This window comes from Strix aluco, unplaced genomic scaffold (genome assembly GCF_031877795.1).
Source record: "Strix aluco isolate bStrAlu1 unplaced genomic scaffold, bStrAlu1.hap1 HAP1_SCAFFOLD_131, whole genome shotgun sequence".
Taxonomy (NCBI): domain Eukaryota; kingdom Metazoa; phylum Chordata; class Aves; order Strigiformes; family Strigidae; genus Strix; species Strix aluco.
The window spans coordinates 47,734-72,479 of NW_027436628.1; the positions used below are offsets into that span (position 1 = coordinate 47,734).

Below are 24,746 nucleotides of genomic sequence, written 5' to 3' on the forward strand. Positions count from 1 at the left end.
TGTACCCCACCTCAGCCCCCCCCCAACTACTCCTAGGAGCACAAAACTCGTTGCAACCCCCCCCCAACTACTCCTAGGAGTACACACCCCATTGCAACACCCCCCCAAACTACTCCTAGGAGTATGTACCCCACCTCAGCCCCCCCCACAACTACTCCTAGGAGCACAAAACTCGTTGCAAACCTCCCCAAAACTACTCCTAGGAGTACACACCCCATTGCAATCCCCCCCCAACTACTCCTAGGAGCACAAAACTCGTTGCAACCCCCCCAAAACTACTCCTAGGAGCACACACCCCATTGCAACACCCCCCCAAACTACTCCTAGGAGTATGTACCCCACCTCAGCCCCCCCAACTACTCCTAGGAGCACAAAACTCGTTGCAAACCCCCCCCCCCAACCTACTCCTAGGAGCACACACCCATTGCGACACCCCCCCCAACTACTCCTAGGAGCACAAAACTCGTTGCAACCCCCCCCCAACTACTCCTAGGAGCACACACCCCATTGCGACACCCCCCCAAACTACTCCTAGGAGTATGTACCCCACCTCAGCCCCCCCCCCACTACTCCTAGGAGCACAAAACTCATTACAACCCCCCCCCCAACTACTCATAGGACCACGCACCCCACTGCAACCCCCCCCTCCCCAAAAGGCCCCCCAAGATGGCGCCCGCCCAAATGCCCCCCCAAATTTTCTTCGTCTTAATTCCCCCCCCCCCCCCGCTCGTACGTTGAGGAATCCGGGAGAAAAATCACGTGGAAAATGGGGGGAAATAAAAAAATTTTATTTAGGTCGGAGAATATTTACAAAAGGGGGGGGGAGGGGGAAGTACAAGGGGGGGGGGGAGTGGAGAATCCAGAAAATTCCGGCAATTCCGTCGGGGTGGAGAAAGGCGCCGGGAGCTGGATTATTTCACCTGGAATGGGGGGAAAAAAAAAAGGGGAAATAATTTGTTATTTTCCTGTATTTTGTTATTTTCCGCATTATTATTATTTTTTGGTATTTTCCCGATTCGTTACAATCCCGTAAATAAACGGGATGGATGGAAAAAAATTCCATGAATGGGGGAAAAAAGGGATCGTTTGGGCAAGGAAGGGGGGGGAAAAAATTAGGGATTTTAGGGAAAATTGGGGGGAAAAGGAGGGATTTTGGGTAAAAGGGGAGGAAAATAGGGATTTTTGAAAAAATTGATGGGGAAAAATAGGGATTTTGGCAAGAGCGTAGGGAAAAAATAGGGATTTTTTGGCAAAAATGGGGAAAAATAGGGATTTTTGGCAAGGATGGCGGAAAAATAGGGATTTTTTTTTGGTGAGAAAAATAGGGAGTTTTTGCAATAATTGAATAAATAAGTTTTTTTTTTTTCCAAGGATGGAGGATTTTTGTACAAATGGGGGAAAGAAAATGAGATTTTTTTTGGGGGGCAGGATGAGGGAAAAAGCGGGATTTTTTGCGAGGATGGCTGGGAAAAAAAAAAAAAAGAGATTTTTGTGGAAGGACGGGGGGTGAAATAGGAGTTTCTGCCAGAATTGGGGAAAAAAACGGGGACTTTTGGGAGGATACAGGGAGAAACAGATTTTTTGCAAGAAATGGGGAAAAATAGGATTTTTTTGCATGGATTGGGGGAAAAATAGGGTTTTTTGGAAGAATTGAAGAAAAAAATAGGGATTTTTTGAGGATGGGGGAAAATAGGGAGTTTTTACAAGAATTAGAGACAAAAATAGGGATTTTTTGTGAGGATGGGGTAAAGAAAAATAAGAGGTTTTTTGCGAGGATTGGGGAAAAATAATGGGATTTTTTGGGGGTAAAACCAGGGATTTTTTGCAAGGATTGGGGAAAAAACGGGGACTTTTGGGAGGATACGGGGAAAAAATAGATTTTTTTGCAAGGATTGGGGAGAAAACGGGGATTTTTCGTGAGGATGGGGGGAAAAATAGGTTTTTTTTTTTTTGCAAGAACTGGGGGGAAAAATAGAGATTTTTTGCATGGATTGGGGGAAAAATAGGGTTTTTTGCAAGAATTGAAGGAAAAAATTGGGGATTTTTTGAGGATAGGGGAAAATAGGGAGTTTTTACAAGAATTAGAGACAAAAATAGGGATTTTTTGTGAGGATGGGGTAAAGAAAAATAAGAGGTTTTTTGCGAGGATTGGGGAAAAATAATGGGATTTTTTGGGGGTAAAACCAGGGATTTTTTTGCGAGGATAGAGGGAGGAAACGGGGTTTTGTCCAAAATGGGGTAAAAAATGGGGATTTTAGGGGTGCTGGAAGCCCCGTACCTTGATCAGGGTGACGGTGGCGCTGTAGAAGAGGCTGAGGATGAAGAGGACGATGAAGGTCGAGGCCGTTGCCCAGAGGTTGTTGAGGTCGTCCTCCTCCGCCTCCGTGAAGCCGTCGAGGAAGGCTTTGGGGGGGACAAGAAGGGGGGGGGATGGGGGTTAGTGACGTCACCTGGATGAGGGGGGCACCCTGGGGGGGGCAGCGCCCCGGGGTGCAAAGGGTGGGGGAGGTGGAGCGGCCGTTTTGGGTTGATTTGGGGGTATTTTGGTTATTTAGGAGGATGGGAAGGGGCGGGGGGGGGGGGGCACTGCATTCCAGGGTTGGGGGGGGGGGCTTAGCAAGCGAGGCGGGGGGCAGGGGGTGTACCCCAAAATCTGCGGAGCGCCCCCCCAAAATCTGGGGTTTATACCTCGAAATCTTGGGGTTTTACCCCAAAATTTGGGGGGCGTGCCCCCAAATCTGGCATTTTTAGAACGAAATCTGGAGGGGGTCCCCCCCCGCAAAATCTGGGGTTTATACCCTAAATCTGGGATTTGGACAGCAAAATCTGAGGTGTTTGGCCTCAAAATTTGGGGGTTATACCCCAAAATCTGGGGTGTGCACCCCAAAATCGGGTTTGTGCACCAAAATCTGGGGTGTTCACCCCAAAATTTGCGATTTCTACCCCAAAATCCGGGGTGTGCGCCCTAAAATCGGGTTTGTGCACCAAAATCTGGGGTGTTCACCCCAAAATTTGCGATTTCTACCCCAAAATCCGGGGTGTGCGCCCTAAAATCGGGTTTGTGCACCAAATCTGGGGTGTTCACCCCAAAATTTGGGATTTCTACCCCAAAAATCCGGGGTGTGCGCCCTAAAATTGGGTTTGTGCACCAAAATCTGGGTGTTCACCCAAAATTTGGGATTTCTACCCCAAAATCCGGGGTGTGCGCCTAAAATCGGGTTTGTGCACCAAAATTTGGGGTGTTCACCCCAAAATTTGGGATTTCTACCCCAAAATCCCGGGGTGTGCGCCCTAAAATTGGGTTTGTGCACCAAAATCTGGGGTGTTCGCCCCAAAATTTGGGATTTCTACCCCAAAATCTGGGGTGTTCACCCAAAATTTGGGATTTCTACCCCAAAATCCGGGGTGTGCGCCCTAAAATCGGGTTTGTGCACCAAAATCTGGGGTGTTCACCCCAAAATTTGGGATTTCTACCCCAAAATCTGGGGTGTTCGCCCCAAAAATCTGGGGTTTATGCCCCCAAATCAGGGCGTGCACTAAAAAAAATCATTTTTGTACACCCAAATCCGGGGGTGTTCACCCCAAAATCTGGCGTTTCTACCCCAAAATCTGGATTCTCTACCCACCCAAAATCTGGGGCACACACCTAAAATCTGGGATGGGCAGCCCAAAATCTGAGATTTTTACCCCAAAATCTGGGTCGTGCATGCAGCACAACCCCCCCCCCCCCAAATTTCTCAGCCTCCTCACCTTCTGCCCCTAAATCACCACTTTTTGACCCAAAACTTGGCAGGGGGTGGATTTCCCCTTTTCCCCCAAAGAAACAAAGTGGGGGGGGGGGGGACACCCTGCGTTGTAAATTTTTGCAGGAATTTTTTGGGGGAAAAAAGGGGCTGTAGCTGCCTGCAAGGGGACGGTGTGCGCGGCGGGGGGGGGGGGGGTGCGTATGTGAGAGGGTGAAGGAGGAGGAAGGAGGAGGAAGGAGGATGAAGAAGGAGGGAGGAGGATGAAAGGAGGAGGGAGGAGGAGGAAGGAGGGGAGGGAGGGGAGGAAGGAGTATGAGGAGGAGGAAGGAGGAGGAAGGAGGAGGAAGGAGGATGAGGAGGATGAAGGAGGATGAAGGAGGATGAAGGAGAATGAAGGGAGGATGAGGAGGATGAAGAAGGATGAAGGAGGATGAGGAGGATGAAGGAGGATTGAGGATGAAGAAGGAGGAAGGAGGATGAAGGAGGAGGAAGAGAGGACGGAGGAGGAGGAAGGAGGATGAAGGAGGATGAGGAGGATGAGGAGGAGGAAGGAGGAGGGAGGAGGATGAAGGAGGAGGAAGAAGGATGGAGGAGGAGGGAGGATGAGGAGGGAGGAAGGAGGAGGAAGGAGGAGGAAGGAGGATGAGGAAGATGAAGGAGGATGAAGGAGGATGAAGGAGGATGAGGAGGATGAGGAGGATGAAGGAGGATGAAGGAGGATGATGAGGAGGAAGGAGATGAAGGAGGATGAAGAAGGATGAGGAGGATGAAGGAGGATGAAGGAGGCTGAGGAGGATGAAGGAGGATGAAGGAGGATGAAGGAGGATGAAGGAGGATGAGGAGGATGAAGGAGGAGAGGAGGATGAAGGAGGATGAAGGAGGATGAAGGAGAATGAAGGAGGATGAAGGAGGATGAGGAGGATGAAGGAGGATGAAGGAGGGATGAGGAGGATGAAGGAGGATGAAGGAGGATGAAGGAGGATGAAGGAGGATGAGGAGGATGAAGGAGGATGAAGGAGGATGAAGGAGGATGGAGGAGTCGAGGAAGAAGGAGGAAGGAGGATGAGGAGGATGAGGAGGATGAAGGACGATGAGGAGGATGAAGGAGAATGAGGGAGGATGAGGAAGATGAGGAGGATGAAGGAGGATGAAGAAGGATGAGAAGGATGAAGGAGGATGAGGAAGATGAAGGACGATGAGAAGGATGAAGGAGGATGAGGAGGATGAGGAAGATGAGGAGGATGAGGAGGATGAGGAGGATGAAAGAAGGATGAAGGAGGATGAGGAAGATGAGGAGGATGAAGGACGATGAGGAGGATGAAGAAAGATGAAGGAGGATGAAGGAGGATGAGGAGGATGAGGAGGATGAAGGAGGATGAGGAAGATGAGGAGGATGAAGGAGAAGCAAGATGACGCCTCTGCCCGCCCCCTCACCCCCCCCTTAAAAAAAAAAACCCCCAAAAACCCAGCAAAAACACCCAAAAAAGCTACAGGGTCACCCCGGGAGTGCAGTGCCACGTCCCCCTACCCCCCTCCCCAACGCAAAGATCGGGCGCGGTGGCGCTTCTTTTCCAGAAAAACATCATTTTATTGCTTTTTTTTTTTTCTTTTTGTCTTTTTTTGGGGTTTTTTTTTTGGCGGCCAGCTGGTCGCTTTTTCTCGGGACGAGCTGGTCCTTTTTGGGCCTAGCTGGTCATTTTTGGGCCCTAAATAGTCACTTTTGGGGCCTAGCTGGTCTTTTTTGGGCCTAGCTGGTCCTTTTTGGGTCTAGATGGTCATTTTTGGGGCCCAGATAGTCACTTTTTTGGGCCTAGCTGGTCCTTTTTGTGGCTTAGCTGGTCATTTTGGGCCTAGGTGGTCATTTTTGGGGCACTAACTGGTCCTTTTTGGGCCTAGCTGGTTGATTTTGGGCCTAGCTGGTCATTTTGGGCCTAGATGGTCATTTTTGTGGCCTAGCTGGTCCTTTTTGGGCCTAGCTGGTTGATTTTTGGGCCTAGCTGGTTGATTTTTGGGCCTAGCTGGTCACTTTTGGGGCCTAACTGGTCCTTTTCAGGCCTAGATGGTCCTTTTTGGGCCTAGCTGGTCATTTTTGGCCTAGATGGTCATTTTTGTGGCCTAGCTGGTCCTTTTTGGGGCCTAGCTGGTCACTTTTTGGGCCTAGATGGTTGATTTTTGGGCCTAGCTGGTCACTTTTGGGGCCTAACTGGTCCTTTTCAGGCCTAGATGGTCCTTTTTGGGCCTAGCTGGTCATTATGGGCCTAGATGGTCATTTTTGTGGCCTAGCTGGTCCTTTTTGGGCCTAACTGGTCCTTTGTGGGCCTAGCTGGTCACTTTTTGGGCCTAGATGGTTGATTTTTGGGCCTAGCTGGTCACTTTTGGGGCCTAGCTGGTCAATTTTTGGGCCTAGATGGTCATTTTTGGGCCTAGCTGGTCATTATGGGCCTAGATGGTCATTTTTGTGGCCTAGCTGGTCCTTTGTGGGGCCTAGCTGGTTGATTTTTGGGCCTAACTGGTCACTTTTGGGGCCTAACTGGTCCTTTTTGGGCCTAGATAGTCCTTTTTGGGGACTAGATGGTCACTTTGTGGGCCTAGATGGTCATTTTGGGCCTAGCTGATCATTTTGGGCCTAGGTGGTCATTTTTGGGGCCTAGCTGGTCACTTTCTGGGCCTAGGTGGTCATTTTGGGCCCAGATAGTCACTTTTCGGGCCTAGATAGTCCTTTTTGTGGCCTAGCTGGTCACTTTTTGGGCCTAGCTGGTCCTTTTTTGCAACTAGCTGGTCCTTCTTTTTTTGTGGCTAGCTGGTCCTTTTTTGTGGCTAGCTGGTCCTTTTGTGTGGCTAGCCGGTCAGTTTTTGGGGCTAGCTGGTTGGTTTTTGCAACTAGCTGGTTGATTTTGGGAGCTCATTGGTCAATTTTTGGGCCTAGCTGGTCGATTTTTGGGCCTAGCTGGTCAATTTTTGGGCCTAGCTGGTCGATTTTTGGGCCTAGCTGGTTGATTTTGTGGCCTAGCTGGTCGATTTTTGGGCCTAGCTGGTCAATTTTTGGGCCTAGCTGGTTGATTTTTGGGCCTAGCTGGTCGATTTTTGGGCCTAGCTGGTTGATTTTTGGGCCTAGCTGGTCGATTTTTGGGCCTAGCTGGTTGATTTTTGGGCCTAGCTGGTCAATTTTTGGGCCTAGCTGGTTGATTTTTGGGCCTAGCTGGTCAATTTTTGGGCCTAGCTGGTCAATTTTTGCGCCTAGCTGGTCGATTTTTGGGCCTAGCTGGTCAATTTTTGGGCCTAGCTGGTCGATTTTTGGGCCTAACTGGTCCTTTTTTGCGGCTAGCTGGTCGCTTTTTTTTTTTTTTTTTTTAAGAAATTCATCGCTTTTAGGGAAAACACAAAAAAATACACAGTGGGGGTGTGGGGGGGGGATTTAGTAGCAGGCGCTGGCGGCGTCGGTGAGCACCAGGGAGACGTTGACAGCGGTGGGTTTACCCGAGGCCTTGTCCACCGATTTTTGGGCCACTTGCAAGGGGAGTTGCTCGTGGCCAACGAGGCAAGTGAAGATGTTGTCGGCCCCCCAGTCCTGGGCGGTGACGGTCAAGACGCTGTAGGTGACGTAGGAGGCGGAGGTTTGGGACTCGGGGATGGGCGGGAACGTGACGTAATCGGGTTCGGGCATCGGTTCGCCGTTGCGGAGCCAACGGAAGAAGATGTCGGGGGGGTTGAAGCCCTTGGCCAGGCACGTGACGGTGGCCAACTCGCGCTGGGAAAGTTGCTCGGTGGCGGGGGGGAAGACGTAGATGGAGGGAGCTTTGGCGTTGTGGTCTGCAAGAGAGGGAAAATTTGGGGGGTTTCGGCCAAAAAAAGGGCGCGATCGCGCCCCTTGGGTTGGCGGAAAGGAGGGGAGGGGAGGTTGAAGCTTCCGCGCGCTCGATTTTGACCAAAAAATGGTGGAATTGCGTCCCTTGGGGTTGAAAAAATAAGTGGAGGTGAGGTTGAATCCTCGTTTCCCTCGATTTTTCCCAAAAATGGTGGAATTGCGTCCCTTGGGGTTGAAAAAATAAGTGGAGGTGAGGTTGAATCCTCGTTTCCCTCGATTTTTCCCCAAAATGGTGAAATTTTATCCCTTGGGGTCGCAAAAATAAATGGAGGTGAGGTTGAATCCTCCTTTCCTTCGATTTTGCCCAAAAATGGTGAAATTTTATCCCTCAGGGTTGAAAAAATGTAGAAGGGGAATTTCATCCTTGTTTCTCTCGATTTTTCCCAAAAATGGTGAAATTTTATCCCTCGGGGTTGAAAAAATGTAGAAGGGGGATTTCATCCTCGTTTCCCTCAATTTTTCCCAAAAATGGTGAAATTTTATCCCTTGGGATCACAAAAATAAGTGGAAGGGGGATTTCATCCTCGTTTCCCTCGATTTTCCCCCAAAAATGATGAAATTTTATCCCTCGGGGTTGAAAAAATGTAGAAGGGGGATTTCATCCTTGTTTCCCTCAATTTTTCCCAAAAATGGTGAAATTTTATCCCTTGGGGTCGCAAAAATAAGTGGAAGGGAGATTTCATCCCCATTTCCCTCAATTTTTCCCCAAAATGGTGAAATTTTATCCCTCGGGGTTGAAAAAAATGTAGAAGGGGGATTTCATCCTTGTTTCTCTCGATTTTGCCCCAAAAATGGTGAAATTTTATCCCTTGGGGTTGAAAAAATAAGTGGGACAGGGATTTCATCCTCGTTTCCCTCAATTTTGCCCAAAAATGGTGAAATTTTATCCCTCGGGGTCGCAAAAAATAAATGGAGGTGAAGTTGAATCCCCTTGAAAAATAAAAAGCGACGCGATCGCACCCGTTTTCCCTACATTTATAAAAAAAAAAAAAAAAGCGCGATGCAATTTCACCCATTTCCCCCCCAAAACCCTACAAAAAAAAAAATAAAATTGATCCAACCGCCCCCATTTCCCCCCAAATTTAAAAAAAAAAAATTAAAGGTGCTGCGACGGCCCCGTTTCCCCTCGAATTTTCACCCCCCCCCAAACGCCACCCCATCGCCCCCAAATCGCCCCCAAATCGCCCCGAAATGGGACGTTACCACCTCGCCCCACCCTGACCCCCCACCCTGACCCCCCACCCTGACCCCTCCCCCCCCCTCTTACTGGGTGTCTTCTGCAACTTGACCTCGGAGGGGAAGAGCAGCTCGGGGTGGGTGACCTTGCACGTGTAGACCTCGCCCTTCTCCCAGTCGTCGGCGCAGACGGTGGCCACGCCCTCGGCGCCGAAGAGCCCGTTGGCTTGTAAAACTTGGGGCGACGTTTTGGTGGGCAACTCTTCGCCGTTTTCTTTCCACCAGGACACGCCCAAGCCTTCGGCGTTCGGCATGTTGGCCACCTTGCACGTCAACTTGGCCACTTTGGCTTGGAAGATGTCGGCGAAGAGGGGAGGTACGGCGGTGACTTTGATCTCGTCGTTGCTCGTTGGGCCAACTGGAAGAGGGTGAAGGGTTGGAAGAGCGGTTGACCCACCCAAAGTCAACCCAAGTCAACTCAACCCAAGTCAACCCAACTCAACTCAACCCAACACAACTCAACTGAACTTAACTCAACCCAACTCAACCCAACAACTCAACCCAACCCAACTCAACCCAACTCAACTCAACCCAGCTCAACCCAACCCAATTCACCCCAACTCAAACCAAAACCAACCCAACTCAACCAACTCAACCCTAAACCAACTCAACTCAACCCAACTGAACCCAAACCCCACTCAACTCACCCCAACTCAACGCAAAACCAATCCAACTCAGCCCAACTAAAACCAAAACCAACTCAACTCAACCCAACTCACCCCAACTCAAGCCAAAACCAACTCAACCCAACTCAACTCAACTCAACTGAACCCAACTCAAACCAAAACCAATTCAACTCAACTCAACCCAACCCAACTCAACCCAACTCAACTCAACTCAACTCAACCCAACTCAACCCAACCCAACTCAACCCAACTCAAACCAAAACCAACTCAACTCAACCCAACTCACCCCAACTCAAGCCAAAACCAACTCAACCCAACTCAACTCATCCCAACTGAACCCAAACCCCGCTCAACTCATCCCAACTCAACCCACCTCACCCCAGCTCAACCCCAAACCAACCCAACTCAACCCAACTCAAACCAAAACCAATTCAACTCAACTCAACCCAACCCAACTCAACCCAACTCAACCCCAACCCAACTCAACTCATCCCAACTGAACCCAAACCCCGCTCAACTCATCCCAACTCAACCCAACTCACCCCAGCTCAACCCCAAACCAACCCAACTCAACCCAACTCAACCCAAAACCAATTCAACTCAACCCAACTCAACCCAACTCAACCCAACTCAACCCCAACCCAACTCAACTCATCCCAACTGAACCCAAACTCCGCTCAACTCATCCCAACTCAACCCACCTCACCCCAGCTCAACCCCAAACCAACCCAACTCAACCCAACTCAACCCAAAACCAATTCAACTCAACCCAACTCAACCCAACTCAACCCCAACCCAACTCAACTCATCCCAACTGAACCCAAACCCCGCTCAACTCATCCCAACTCAACCCACCTCACCCCAGCTCAACCCCAACCCAACCGAACTCAACCCCAACCCAACCCAACCCAACCCAACCGTTGACGTTGACCGCGCCCTTCCACTTACAGCCGCACTCCAACGCTTTGCTGGTGTTACGCAACTCTTCGCCCACTTGGCAAGTGTAGGTGGTGCCAGCGTCCCACTCGGCTTCGGTGACGCCCACCCGACTGTTGATGACGTGAGACCCCAGGGTGCCGGCGACCCAATTTTCGGTGTTGACGCCATTTTGGAAGGGGACCCCGTTTTTCAACCAACGGACGGTGTCGGTCGGGCGCCGGGAGCCGCGGATTTGGCAGAGGAGGGTGGAGTTGCGGTAGGGCCCCTCGAAATCGTCGCGGGACGGGGGGTGCAGGGTGACGGTGAGGGGTTGGTTGGAGGGGCCTGGAGGGGGGAGGGGGGGGAGGGGAAAGGGGGGAGGGGTGAGTGGGTGCGGGGAAACACCCGCCCACCCCCCCACACACACACAAAAAAAATGCGTTGGGGGGGGTTGAAGTTGGGGGTAAAGGGGAGGGGGGAGGGAGGGGGAGGATGAGGGGGGGAGGGATAAAAACCGGGATAAAAACCTGGGAGTGGGATAAAAACCCGGGATTGGGAAAAAAACCCGGAATGTGACTCCGGGAGTGGGATAAAAACCCGGGATAAAACCCCGGGAGTGGGATAAAACCCCAGGATGCGACTCCAGGATTGGGATAAAAACCCGGGAGTGGGATAAAAACCCGGGATAAAACTCCGGGATCGGGATAAAAACCCGGAATAAAACCCCGGGAGTGGGATAAAACCCGGGATGCGAGTCTGGGAGTGGGATAAAAACCCGGGATAAAACCCCGGGAGTGGGATAAAAACCCGGGATGCGACTCCAGGATCGGGATAAAAACCCGGGAGTGGGATAAAAACCCGGGATAAAACTCCGGGATCAGGATAAAAACCCGGAATAAAACCCCGGGAGTGGGATAAAACCCGGGATGCGAGTCTGGGATCGGGATAAAAACCCGGGAGTGGGATAAAAACCCGGGACAAAACTCTGGGATCAGGATAAAAACCCGGAATAAAACCCCGGGATTGGGATAAAACCCGGGATAAAACCCTGGGAGCGGGATAAAACCCCAGGATGCGACTCCGGGATCGGGATAAAAACCCGGGAGTGGGATAAAAACCCGGGATAAAACTCCGGGATCGGGATAAAAACCCGGGATAAAACCCCGGGATTGGGATAAAAACGCAGGATAAAACACCGGAAGTGGGATAAAACCCCAGAATGTGACTCCGGGAGTGGGATAAAAACCTGGGATGCGACTCCAGGATCGGGATAAAAACCCAGGAGTGGGATAAAAACCCGGGATAAAACTCCGGGATCAGGATAAAAACCCGGAATAAAACCCCAGGAGTGGGATAAAATCCCGGGATAAAACTCCGGGATCAGGATAAAAACCCGGAATAAAACCCCAGGAGTGGGATAAAAACCCGGGATGCGACTCTGGGAGTGGGATAAAAACCCGGGAGTGGGATAAAAACCCGGGATAAAAACCCTGGGACGCGACTCCGGGATTGGGATAAAAACCCGGGAGTGGGATAAAAACCCGGGATAAAAACCCGGAAGTGGGATAAAACCCCGGAATGTGACTCCGGGAGCGGGATAAAACCCCGGAAGCGGGATAAAAACCCGGGATAAAAACCCGGAAGTGGGATAAAACCCCGGAATGTGACTCCGGGAGCGGGATAAAACCCCGGGATAAAAACCCGGAAGTGGGATAAAAACCCGGGATAAAAACCCGGAAGTGGGATAAAAACCTGGGATAAAACCCCGGAAGTGGGATAAAACCCCGGAATGTGACTCCGGGAGCGGGATAAAACCCCGGAAGCGGGATAAAAACCCGGGATAAAAACCCGGAAGTGGGATAAAACCCCGGAATGTGACTCCGGGAGCGGGATAAAACCCCGGGATAAAAACCCGGAAGTGGGATAAAAACCTGGGATAAAACCCCGGAAGTGGGATAAAACCCCGGAATGTGACTCCGGGAGCGGGATAAAACCCCAGAAGTGGGATAAAAACCCGGGATAAAAACCCGGAAGTGGGATAAAACCCCAGAATGTGACTCTGGGAAGCGCCAGGGGGGGGTGTCAGGGGTTGGGGGGGGGGGGGGTGGGGTGGGGGGAGGTCCCAGTGGGCTACTGCCCCTCCCGTTGTGGCCACTCACCGGGGTTGCTGACCTCGAGGACTCGCGTGCCCTGGGGGTGGGTGGCCCGGCAGTAGAAGGGCTGTCGGGCTTTGCCCTCGCTGAGGGGCAAGCGGAGGCGGCTAGCGGCCGTGTACCGTCCGGTAGCCAAAACGGAAGGGTAGGTAGCCACGGTGGCTACGGTGGCGTTGGAGGAGTCGGTCCAGGTGAAGGTGAGCGAGTCCGGGAGGAAGCCAACGGCGACGCAGCCAACGGAGTAGAGGTCCTGGGTGGCCACCGGGCCACAAGAAACCAGCGGGAAGAGGCCGGGGGCTCGGGGGGACTCTGAGGGGGGGGGGGGGGGGGGCGAGAAAAGGCGTTAAGGGGGGACACGGCGGGGGGGGGGGCGCCGGGTTTGGGTGGAAAAGGGAAGGATTTGGGGTCAAAGGGAATTGGGGGGGGGGAGGCGCCATTTTGGGGTGAAGGAAACGGCGGGAAAAAGGAGCGTTTTGGGGGGAAAAGGCGCCATTTTGTGGCAATGAATCGTGTCCCCCCCCCCACCACCTCTTTTGGGTGTAAAAAGCAAGATTTAGGGCAAAAGGGGATGTTTTGTGACAGCGAACTCCCTCTTTTGGGTGTAAAGCACAATATTTGGGTGCAAAAGGCAGCATTTTGAGGCAAATAAGCCCCCATTTTTGGGTGTAAAAAGCAACATTTAGAGGGAAAAGGCGCCATTTTGTGGCAATGAATCGTGTCCCCCCCACCACCTCTTTTGGGTGTAAAAAGCAAGATTTAGGGCAAAAGGGGATGTTTTGTGACAGCGAACTCCCTCTTTTGGGTGTAAAGCACAATATTTGGGGGCAAAAGGCGGCATTTTGAGGCAAATAAACCCCCATTTTTGGGTGTAAAAAGCAACATTTAGAGGGAAAAGGCGCCATTTTGTGGCAATGAATCGTGTCCCCCCCACCACCTCTTTTGGGTGTAAAAAGCAAGATTTAGGGCAAAAGGGGATGTTTTGTGACAGCGAACTCCCTCTTTTGGGTGTAAAGCACAATATTTGGGGGCAAAAGGCGGCATTTTGAGGCAAATAAACCCCCATTTTGGGTGTAAAAAGCAACGTTTGGGGGGAAAAGTCGCCATTTTGTGACAGCGAACCCCCCTGTTTTGGGTGTAAAAAGCAACATTTTGGTGCAAAATTCGCCATTTTGACACAAAGAACTCCCCCATTTGGGTTCAAACCACAACATTTTGGCGCAAAAGGTGCCATTTTGAGGCAAATAATCCCCCTTTTTGGGTGTAAAAAGCACCATTTAGGGGGAAAAGGCGCCATTTTGTGACAATGAAACCCCCATTTTTGGGTGCAAAACACAACATTTTGGTGCAAAAGGCGCCATTTTGAGGCAACGAACCCCCACTTTTGGGTGTAAAAAGCAACATTTGGGGGCAAAATTCGCCATTTTGAGGCAAATAATCCCTCATTTTTGGGCGCAAAAAGCCACACTTTGGTGCAAAATTTGCCATTTTGAGGCAAATAATCCCCCATTTTTGGGTGCAAAACACAACATTTTGGTGCAAATCCTGCCATTTTGACACGAAGAACTCCCCCATTTGGGTTCAAACCACAACATTTTGGTGCAAAATGCGCCATTTTGAGGCAAATAATCCCCCATTTTTGGGTGCAAGACACAACATTTTCGTACAAAATTCACCATTTTGTGACAACGAACCCCCTGGTTTGGGTGCAAACCACAACATTTTGGTGCAAAATTCGCCATTTTGACACGAAGAACTCCCCCCATTTGGGTTCAAACCACAACATTTTGGTGCAAAATGCACCATTTTGAGGCAAATAATCCCCCATTTTTGGGTGTAAAACACAACATTTTGGTGTAAAAGGCGCCATTTTGTGACAACGAACCCCCACTTTTGGGTGCAAAACACAACATTTTCGTACAAAATGCGCCATTTTGTGACAACGAACCCCCCTGTTTTGGGTGCAAAACCCAACATTTTGGTGCAAAATTTGCCATTTTGAGGCAAATAATCCCCCTTTTTTGGGTGCAAAACACAACATTTTTGCGCAAATCCCGCCATTTTGACACAAAGAACTCCCCCATTTGGGTTCAAAACCCAACATTTTGGTGCAAAACCCGCCATTTTGGGACAAAGACCCCCCCATTTGGGTGCAGGACCCCCTATTTGGGTGAAAACCTCCCCGTTTTGGTGCAAAACCCGCCATTTTCGTGCAAACCCCCCTTTTCTGTGCAAACCCCCCCATTTCGGTGCAAAAAGCCCATATTTTGGGGCAAAACCCACCATTTTTGTGCAAAACCCACCCGTGCCTGGGCCAAACCCTCCTATTTTGGTACAAACCCCCCTATTTTGGTAAAAAAACCCCTATTTTGGTAAAAAACCCCTATTTTGGTAAAAAACCCCTGGGACCAGTACCGGACCAGTACCAGCTACCTCATACTGGGCCAGGACCAGTATCCCACATCCCCCCCACGGCCCCTTCTGCAATACCAGTACCAAACCAGTATGAGACCAGTATGGGACCAGCACCGCACCCCACAGCCACCCCCCGGAGCTGCTTCTGTAAAACCAGTATAAACCAGTACCGCCACCCCACAGCCACCCCCTAGCTGCTTCTGTAAAACCAGTATAAACCAGTACCGCCACCCCCTAGCTGCTTCTGTAAAACCAGTATAAACCAGTACCGCCACCCCCTAGCTGCTTCTGTAAAACCAGTATAAACCAGTACCGCCACCCCCTAGCTGCTTCTGTAAAACCAGTATAAACCAGTACCGCCACCCCCTAGCTGCTTCTGTAAAACCAGTACCGGACCAGTACCAGTACTGGGACCAGTACCGGCACCCCACAGCCACTCCGTAGCTGCTACTGCAGGACCAGTACCAGTACTGGGACCAGTACCAGACCAGTACCAGCTGGTACCAGTATGGAACCAGTACCGGCACCCCCTAGCTGCTCCTGCAGGACCAGTACCGGACCAGTACCAGTACTGGGACCAGTATCGGACTTGTACCCGCTCATACCAGTACGGAACCAGTACTGGCACCCCCTAGCTGCTTCTGTAAAACCAGTACCAGACCAGTACCAGTACTGGGACCAGTACCAGACCAGTACCAGCTGGTACCAGTACAGAACCAGTACCGGCACCCCCTGGCTGCTCTGTAAAACCAGTATGGGACCAGTACCAGTACTGGGACCAGTACCGGACCAGTACCAGCTGGTACCAGTACCGGACCAGTACCGGCACCCCCTAGCTGCTCCTGCAGGACCAGTACCGGACCAGTACCAGTACTGGGACCAGTATCGGACCTGTACCCGCTCATACCAGTACGGAACCAGTACCGGCACCCCCTAGCTGCTTCTGTAAAACCAGTACCAGACCAGTACCAGTACTGGGACCAGTACCGGACCAGTACCAGCTGGGACCAGTACGGAACCAGTACCGGCACCCCCTAGCTGCTTTTGTAAAACCAGTACCAGACCAGTACCAGTACTGGGACCAGTACCAGACCAGTACCAGCACTAGACCAGTACCGGCACCCCACCGCTGCTTCTGTAAAACCAGTACCGCACCAGTACCAGTACTGGGACCAGTACCAGCACCCCACAGCCACTCCGTAGCTGCTACTGCAGGACCAGTACCAGTACTGGGACCAGTACCAGACCTGCACCAGCTGTTACCAGTACCGGACCAGTACCAGACCAGTACCAGCACCCCACCGCTGCTTCTGTAAAACCAGTACCGGACCAGTACCAGTACTGGGACCAGTACCAGACCAGTACCAGCTGGTACCAGTACAGAACCAGTACTGGCACCCCATAGCTGCTCTGTAAAACCAGTACGGGACCAGTACCAGTACTGGGACCAGTACCAGAGCAGTACCAGCTGGTACCAGTACAGAACCAGTACCGGCACCCCCTAGCTGCTCCTGCAGGACCAGTACCGGACCAGTACCAGTACTGGGACCAGTATCGGACCTGTACCCGCTCATACCAGTACAGAACCAGTACCGGCACCCCCTAGCTGCTTCTGTAAAACCAGTACCAGACCAGTACCAGTACTGGGACCAGTACCGGACCAGTACCAGCTGGGACCAGTACGGAACCAGTACCGGCACCCCTAGCTGCTTTTGTAAAACCAGTACCAGACCAGTACCAGTACTGGGACCAGTACCAGACCAGTACCAGCACTAGACCAGTACCGGCACCCCACCGCTGCTTCTGTAAAACCAGTACCGCACCAGTACCAGTACTGGGACCAGTACCGGCACCCCACAGCCACTCCGTAGCTGCTACTGCAGGACCAGTACCAGTACTGGGACCAGTACCAGACCTGCACCAGCTGTTACCAGTACCGGACCAGTACCAGACCAGTACCAGCACCCCACCGCTGCTTCTGTAAAACCAGTACCGGACCAGTACCAGCTACCTCATACTGGGCCAGGACCAGTATCCCACATCCCCCCCACGGCCCCTTCTGCAATACCAGTACCAAACCAGTATGAGACCAGTATGGGACCAGCACCGCACCCCACAGCCACCCCCCGGAGCTGCTTCTGTAAAACCAGTATAAACCAGTACCGCCACCCCCTAGCTGCTTCTGTAAAACCAGTATAAACCAGTACCGCCACCCCATAGCTGCTTCTGTAAAACCAGTATAAACCAGTACCGCCACCCCCTAGCTGCTTCTGTAAAACCAGTATAAACCAGTACCGCCACCCCCTAGCTGCTTCTGTAAAACCAGTACCGGACCAGTACCAGTACTGGGACCAGTACCGGCACCCCACAGCCACTCCGTAGCCGCTACTGCAGGACCAGTACCGGTACTGGGACCAGTACCAGACCAGTACCAGCTGGTACCAGTATGGAACCAGTACCGGCACCCCCTAGCTGCTCCTGCAGGACCAGTACCGGACCAGTACCAGTACTGGGACCAGTATCGGACTTGTACCCGCTCATACCAGTACGGAACCAGTACTGGCACCCCCTAGCTGCTCCTGCAGGACCAGTACCGGACCAGTACCAGTACTGGGACCAGTACCAGACCAGTACCAGCTGGTACCAGTACAGAACCAGTACCGGCACCCCCTAGCTGCTCTGTAAAACCAGTACGGGACCAGTACCAGTACTGGGACCAGTACCAGACCAGTACCAGCTGGTACCAGTACAGAACCAGTACCGGCACCCCCTAGCTGCTCTGTAAAACCAGTACGGGACCAGTACCAGTACTGGGACCAGTACCAGACCAGTACCAGCTGGTACCAGTACAGAACCAGTACCGGCACCCCCTAGCTGCTTCTGTAAAACCAGTACCAGACCAGTACCAGTACTGGGACCAGTACCAGACCAGTACCAGCACCAGACCAGTACCGGCACCCCACCGCTGCTTCTGTAAAACCAGTACCGGACCAGTACCAGTACTGGGACCAGTACCAGCACCCCACAGCCACCCCATAGCTGCTCCTGCAGGACCAGTACCAGTACTGGGACCAGTACCAGACCAGTACCAGCTGGTACCAGTACAGAACCAGTACTGGCACCCCCTAGCTGCTTCTGTAAAACCAGTACCACACCAGTACCAGTACTGGGACCAGTACCGGCACCCCACAGCCACTCCGTAGCTGCTACTGCAGGACCAGTACCAGTACTGGGACCAGTACCAGACCTGCACCAGCTGTTACCAGTACCGGACCAGTACCAGACCAGTACCAGCACCCCACCGCTGCTTCTGTAAAACCAGTACCGGACCAGTACCAGTACTGGGACCAGTACCAGACCAGTACCAGCTGGTACCAGTACAGAACCAGTACTGGCACCCCATAGCTGCTCTGTAAAACCAGTACGGGACCAGTACCAGTACTGGGACCAGTACCAGAGCAGTACCAGCTGGTACCAGTACAGAACCAGTACCGGCACCCCCTAGCTGCTCCTGCAGGACCAGTACCGGACCAGTACCAGTACTGGGACCAGTATCGGACCTGTACCCGCTCATACCAGTACAGAACCAGTACCGGCACCCCCTAGCTGCTTCTGTAAAACCAGTACCAGACCAGTACCAGTACTGGGACCAGTACCGGACCAGTACCAGCTGGGACCAGTACGGAACCAGTACCGGCACCCCTAGCTGCTTTTGTAAAACCAGTACCAGACCAGTACCAGTACTGGGACCAGTACCAGACCAGTACCAGCACTAGACCAGTACCGGCACCCCACCGCTGCTTCTGTAAAACCAGTACCGCACCAGTACCAGTACTGGGACCAGTACCGGCACCCCACAGCCACTCCGTAGCTGCTACTGCAGGACCAGTACCAGTACTGGGACCAGTACCAGACCTGCACCAGCTGGTACCAGTACCGGACCAGTACCAGACCAGTACCAGCACCAGACCAGTACGGGCACCCCACCGCTGCTTCTGTAAAACCAGTACTGGACCAGTACCAGTACAGAACCAGTACCGGCACCCCACAGCTGCTCCTGCAGGACCAGTACCAGACCAGTACCAGTACTGGGACCAGTACTGGCACCCCCTAGCTGCTCTGTAGAACCAGTACGGGACCAGTACCAGACCAGTACCACCTGGGACCAGTATGGAACCAGTACAGGCACCCCATAGCTGCTCCTGCAGGACCAGTACCGCACCAGTACCAGTACTGGGACCAGTACCAGACCAGTACCAGCTGGTACCAGTACAGAACCAGTACCGGCACCCCCTAGCTGCTCTGTAAAACCAGTACTGGGACCAGTACTGGACCAGTACCAGCTGGGACCAGTACGGAACCAGTACCGGCACCCCATAGCTGCTTCTGTAAAACCAGTACCAGACCAGTACCAGTACTGGGACCAGTACCAGACCAGTACCAGCACCAGACCAGTACCGGCACCCCACCGCTGCTTCTGTAAAACCAGTACCGGACCAGTACCAGTACTGGGACCAGTACCAGCACCCCACAGCCACCCCCTAGCTGCTCCTGCAGGACCAGTACCGCTACTGGGACCAGTACCAGCTGCCCCAGACCAGTACTAACTGGGACCAGTACCGCCACCCCATAGCTGCTTCTGTAAAACCAGTACCGCACCAGTATCAACCAGTATCAAACCAGTACCGGCCCCCCACGGCTGCCCCATAGCTCCTTGGTAAAACCAGTACCAGACCAGTACCAACTGGGACTACCAACCCAATTAAGGCAATTACAGCCCTTAATTAAGGCAATTAAACCAATTAAACCAATTAATTCCCTCCACCGTGCAACTGCTCAAGCACCTCCTCTAATTAATTAACATAATTAATTAATTAACATAATTAATTAATTAACCTAATTAATATAAAATAATGTATTAATAGCGATGCGTTAATGTATTGATATTGGCAAATTCAGGTATTTCTGTCGGCAGATTAATTAATATATTGATGTCGATCGGTCAATTAATATATCGGTATCGGTAAATTAATATATCGATAGCGATCAATTAATCTATTAATATCGATCAATTAATCTATTAATATCGATAAATTAATATATTGATGTCGATCGGTCAATTAACATATCGGTATCGGTAAATTAATATATCGATAGCGATCAATTAATATTAATATCGATCAATTAATATATTGATATCGATAAATTAATATATTAATATCGATAAATTAATATATTGATATCGATCGGTCAATTAATATATCGGTATCGGTAAATTAATATATCGATATCGGTCAATTAATCTATTAATATCGATAAATTAATATATTGGTATCGATAAATTAATATATTGAGATCGGTCAATTAATATATTGATATTGATAAATTAATATATCGATAGCGATCAATTATTCTATTAATATCGATCAATTAATCTATTAATATCGGTTAATTAATCTATTGATGTCGATAAATTAATATATCGATAGTGATCAATTAATATATTGATATCGATCAATTAATATATTGATATTGATCAATTAACATATCGATAGGGATCAATTAATATGTTGATATCGGTAAATTAATCTATTGGCATCAGGAAATAAATATATTGATATCGATCAATTAATATCGGTAAATGAATCGATTGATATCGGTCCATGAATATAATTAATAAATAATTAATAAAACGGATAATTAATTAAACAAATTTGTTGTTTGATGTTTCGAATTCGAGATATTTAATATCAAGGTTCTATTTTAAAGGGATTTAAATATCGGCAAAATTTTAAAAATCGGGTGGATTTCATCTCGGTATGTTTCAAATTGATAAAATACCGATTTATTAATTTGTAAATTTATTAATTTGTAAATTTATTAATTTGTAAAACCCGATGGATTTCACACCAAGAGCTTCGAAATCGTTGAAAAATGAAATTATTGACATTTCAAATTTTTTAAAATTAGATTTTTTCAATTGTTCACGTCGAGGCGATCGTTTACATTTGTCGACTATTAAATATTCAATTTGTTAGGCGTTAATTTATTAATATTTATTAAATTTATTAACTAAATTAAATACATTTATTAAATATTTATTAAAGCTTTATTAAATATTTAATGTTTAATTTATTAAATATTAATTGGTCAATATTTATTAAATATTTTTAATTCATTAAATAAATTTAATAAATTTAATAAATATTTAAGAAATCTTTATTAAATGTCAAACATTTAATTTATTAAATATTAATTTATTGATATTTAGTAACTATTTCTTAAATTTATTGAATAAATGAAATAAATTTACTAAATATTTAAGAAATCTTTACTAAATGTCAAATATTTATGAAATATTAATTTATTGATATTTAGTAACTATTTCCTAAATTTATTAAATAAATGAAATAAATTTATTAAATATATAATTAATCTTTATTAAACGTCAAATATTTAATTTATTAAATATTGATTTATTAATATTTATTAACTATTTCTTAAATTCATTAAATTAATTAAATTTGCTAAATATTTAAGAAATCTTTATTAAATGTCAAATATTTACTTTATTAAATACTAATTTATTAATATTTATTAATATTTATTAAATATTTCTTAAATTAATTAAATTAATTAAATTTACTAAATATTTAAGAAATCTTTACTAAGTGTCAAATATTTAATTTATTAAATTTTAATTTATTGATATTTAGCAACGATTTCTTAAATTTATTAAATAAATGAAATTTACTAAATGTTTAAGAAATCTTTACTAAATGTCAAATATTTATGAAATATTAATTTATTGATATTTAGTAACTATTTCCTAAATTTATTAAATAAATGAAATAAATTTATTAAATAATAAGAAATCTTTATTAAATGTCAAATATTTACTTTATTAAATACCAATTTATTAATATTTATTAATATTATTAATATTTATTAATATTTATTAATATTTATTAATATTTATTAATATTTATTAAATATTTCTTAAATTAATTAAATGAAATAAATTTACTAAATATTTAAGAAATCTTTACTAAGTGTCAAATATTTAATTTATTAAATTTTAATTTATTGATATTTAGTAACGATTTCTTAAATTTATTAAATAAATGAAATAAATTTACTAAAGATTTAAGAAATCTTTATTAAATGTCAAATGTTTAATTTATTAAATATTAATTTATTAATATTTCTTAATATTTCTTAAATATTTCTTAAATTCATTAAATAAATGAAATAAATTTACTAAATATTTAATAAATCTTTACTAAACGTCAAATTTTTATTAAACATTAATATTTATTAACGAAAAGCTATTAACTAAATAAATTTATTAAACATTTATTAAATCTTCCTTAAATATCAAATATTTCATTCATTGACTATTAATTTATTGCTATTTATTAACTCTTCCTTAAATTTATTAAATTCAATAAATTCATTGGCTATTTATGAAATATCCAATATTTAATACCGGCATAAAATTTCGAATTCGATCAATTTCACGTCAATGGTTTTTTTTTTCTGAAATCTATCAAATATTTAATGTCGGCAAAAATTTAATAATCAAATATTTAATGTCGGCAAAATTTAATATCTTTCATTTTGTTCTGAAATTTACCAAATCTCTCAGATCGCTCCGATCTTTTCGACGTCGGAAATGTCGATTTAATATCAATCGATTCTTTCCGATTTTGTCCATTTAAGGGCAATATAAGACTTAAAAATCCACAAAATACCGATTTCTCAACATATAAATTCCGATTTTTCTCAATATAATAATGAAAATCCATTAAATCTCCAATTAATATCAAACAGCTCAAATACTCAGAACACAACAAGTTTTGCCCAAATCTCCGTTTTCTTTCAACTTTACCAAACCCCTCGTGAATTTCTCCGCTAAAAAAAAAAGCCCCTTTCAGCGAAAAAAACAACTTTGCCCAAAACCGCCTGAATTCCCCCCAAAGCTGCCGTTGACCCCAAAAAAAGCTTATTTTGGCCCCAAAGCAGGTGTTGTTTTTCAAGCCGGTTGCGCCTGGTTGGGTTTAATCATTTTTTTTTTCTTAAAAAACTAAAAAAAAAAGAGGAATTAGAACAACCGCCCCCCACTTCTCGTTTCTTGCTCTTTTCGAAACCAAAACCAGGTTATTTTGGGCAATTTTGGGTTGAAAAACAAAACAAGCGCAGCTGCCACCTGCGGGCTGAAAATCCGCCATTTTAGGTCCGCTTAAAAACCATCACTTTTAGTTTAATTTCTTTATATTTTCACTTTTTGGGGCTGCCTTGACTTTCGCGTCTCAAAAAGGCCCAAAAAAAGGGTTTTTTGGTGATATTTTATCACCAGTTCTGGGCAAATAATTCAAGTTTTGGAGCCGCTCTGTAACTTAGAATGTAAAAGATCTTAATTTTTATAGATATTTAAAATATATTTATATATTTTAATATATTTTTATATATGATATTATCGATTTTTATAGTTTTTATATATTTTTTATATTTTATATTATTCTTATACATATATATAAAATATATAAAATATATATTTTTTGACTTTAAACCCCACAACCCGCCCCCTAAATCACCCCGAATTTGACCTAAAAACCCTTGAAACAACCCCAAAAAACTCTCACCCCCAGTTTTCACATTTTTTTCTACGACAACCCCAAAATCACTATTTTTTTACTCAACTCCCCAAACCCACTTTTTTTAACCCAAAACGGCCCGTTCTAAGCCCACGTAAGAGCAGCAAGCCGAATGATCGATTAATTAATTAAAAATTAAATTAATGCGGAAAGTTTGGGTGGTTATTGGTAAATAAGGAAGAAAAATAGAAATTGTAATAATGGACCAAAAAGGGCAATTTTGGGGGTTTTTACCCTCTTCAAGGCCCTGCTTAAAATTTAACATTAATTCATCTTAATTTAAAAAAAAAACATAAAAATATTAAATATAAAAATCCGAAAAATCTCTTAATTAACGATTAATGATGAAAAAGCCACATTTTTTTGGGGAAAAAAAATTATTATTTTTGTCCAAATTAACACGTTTCCTGTTAACGAAGGAATTTAAAAAATCTCCAATTTCAGGCTTTTTATACAATTTTTTGAGGGTCTTCACGAAGCGAAACTCCTCCGAAACACCCTCGCAAACGTCAAATTCAACTTTTTTGACCTAAAAATGCGACTGGAGTTTGGCTTCGCTTAAAACCCCCTAAAAAACCCTAAAATAATTCTAAAAATTAACATTTTTTTGAAGCCAAGACTAAACCCCCTCAATTCACCCCAAAACGCCGCATCTTCAAGAAAATCCGTGATAAACCCCCCAAAACCCCAAATTCTGCGATTTCAACCAACAAACTACCTCAAAAACCCCCAAAATGGCTCAAAAAAGGGAGAAATGACCCAAAATAGCATCTTTCAGCCCCAAACTTCACCCACCGTTTCGGGGTGGTTTTCGTTAATTTTTTTCTGATTAATTAACGACCTCTCTGAGCAGTTTAATTAAAAATAGGGATTAATAACCAAACACTTAAAAATTCACGAAAAACAATAAAAATTCAAAGTCCTCCCCGCTCTTATCGACCAAATTATTTTTGCAGCTTATTTTGGCCCTAAAAATCCTTTTTTTGCCCCATTTTGCCCTAACGAAGCAATTTCTCCCCCCAGGAAAAAAAAAATATATATTTATACAAAATAAATATAAGAAAAAAAATTCGCTATTTCCACTCTACCCAAAACCACCTCAATTAACTATCACTCCCTGGACGAAAATATCA

At 46.5% G+C, this 24,746-nt stretch overlaps 1 gene segment (V, D, J or C); it reads right to left on the bottom strand.

Annotated features, from left to right (window-relative positions):
- Positions 1-812: 812 nt before the first annotated feature.
- On the bottom strand, positions 813-14,116 carry LOC141919067 (Ig mu chain C region-like). The segment is given in 7 exon segments: positions 813-920; positions 2,279-2,403; positions 7,224-7,556; positions 8,879-9,205; positions 10,422-10,736; positions 12,551-12,853; positions 13,918-14,116. Coding segments are annotated over 7 exon segments (1,611 nt in total).
- Positions 14,117-24,746: the final 10,630 nt, after the last annotated feature.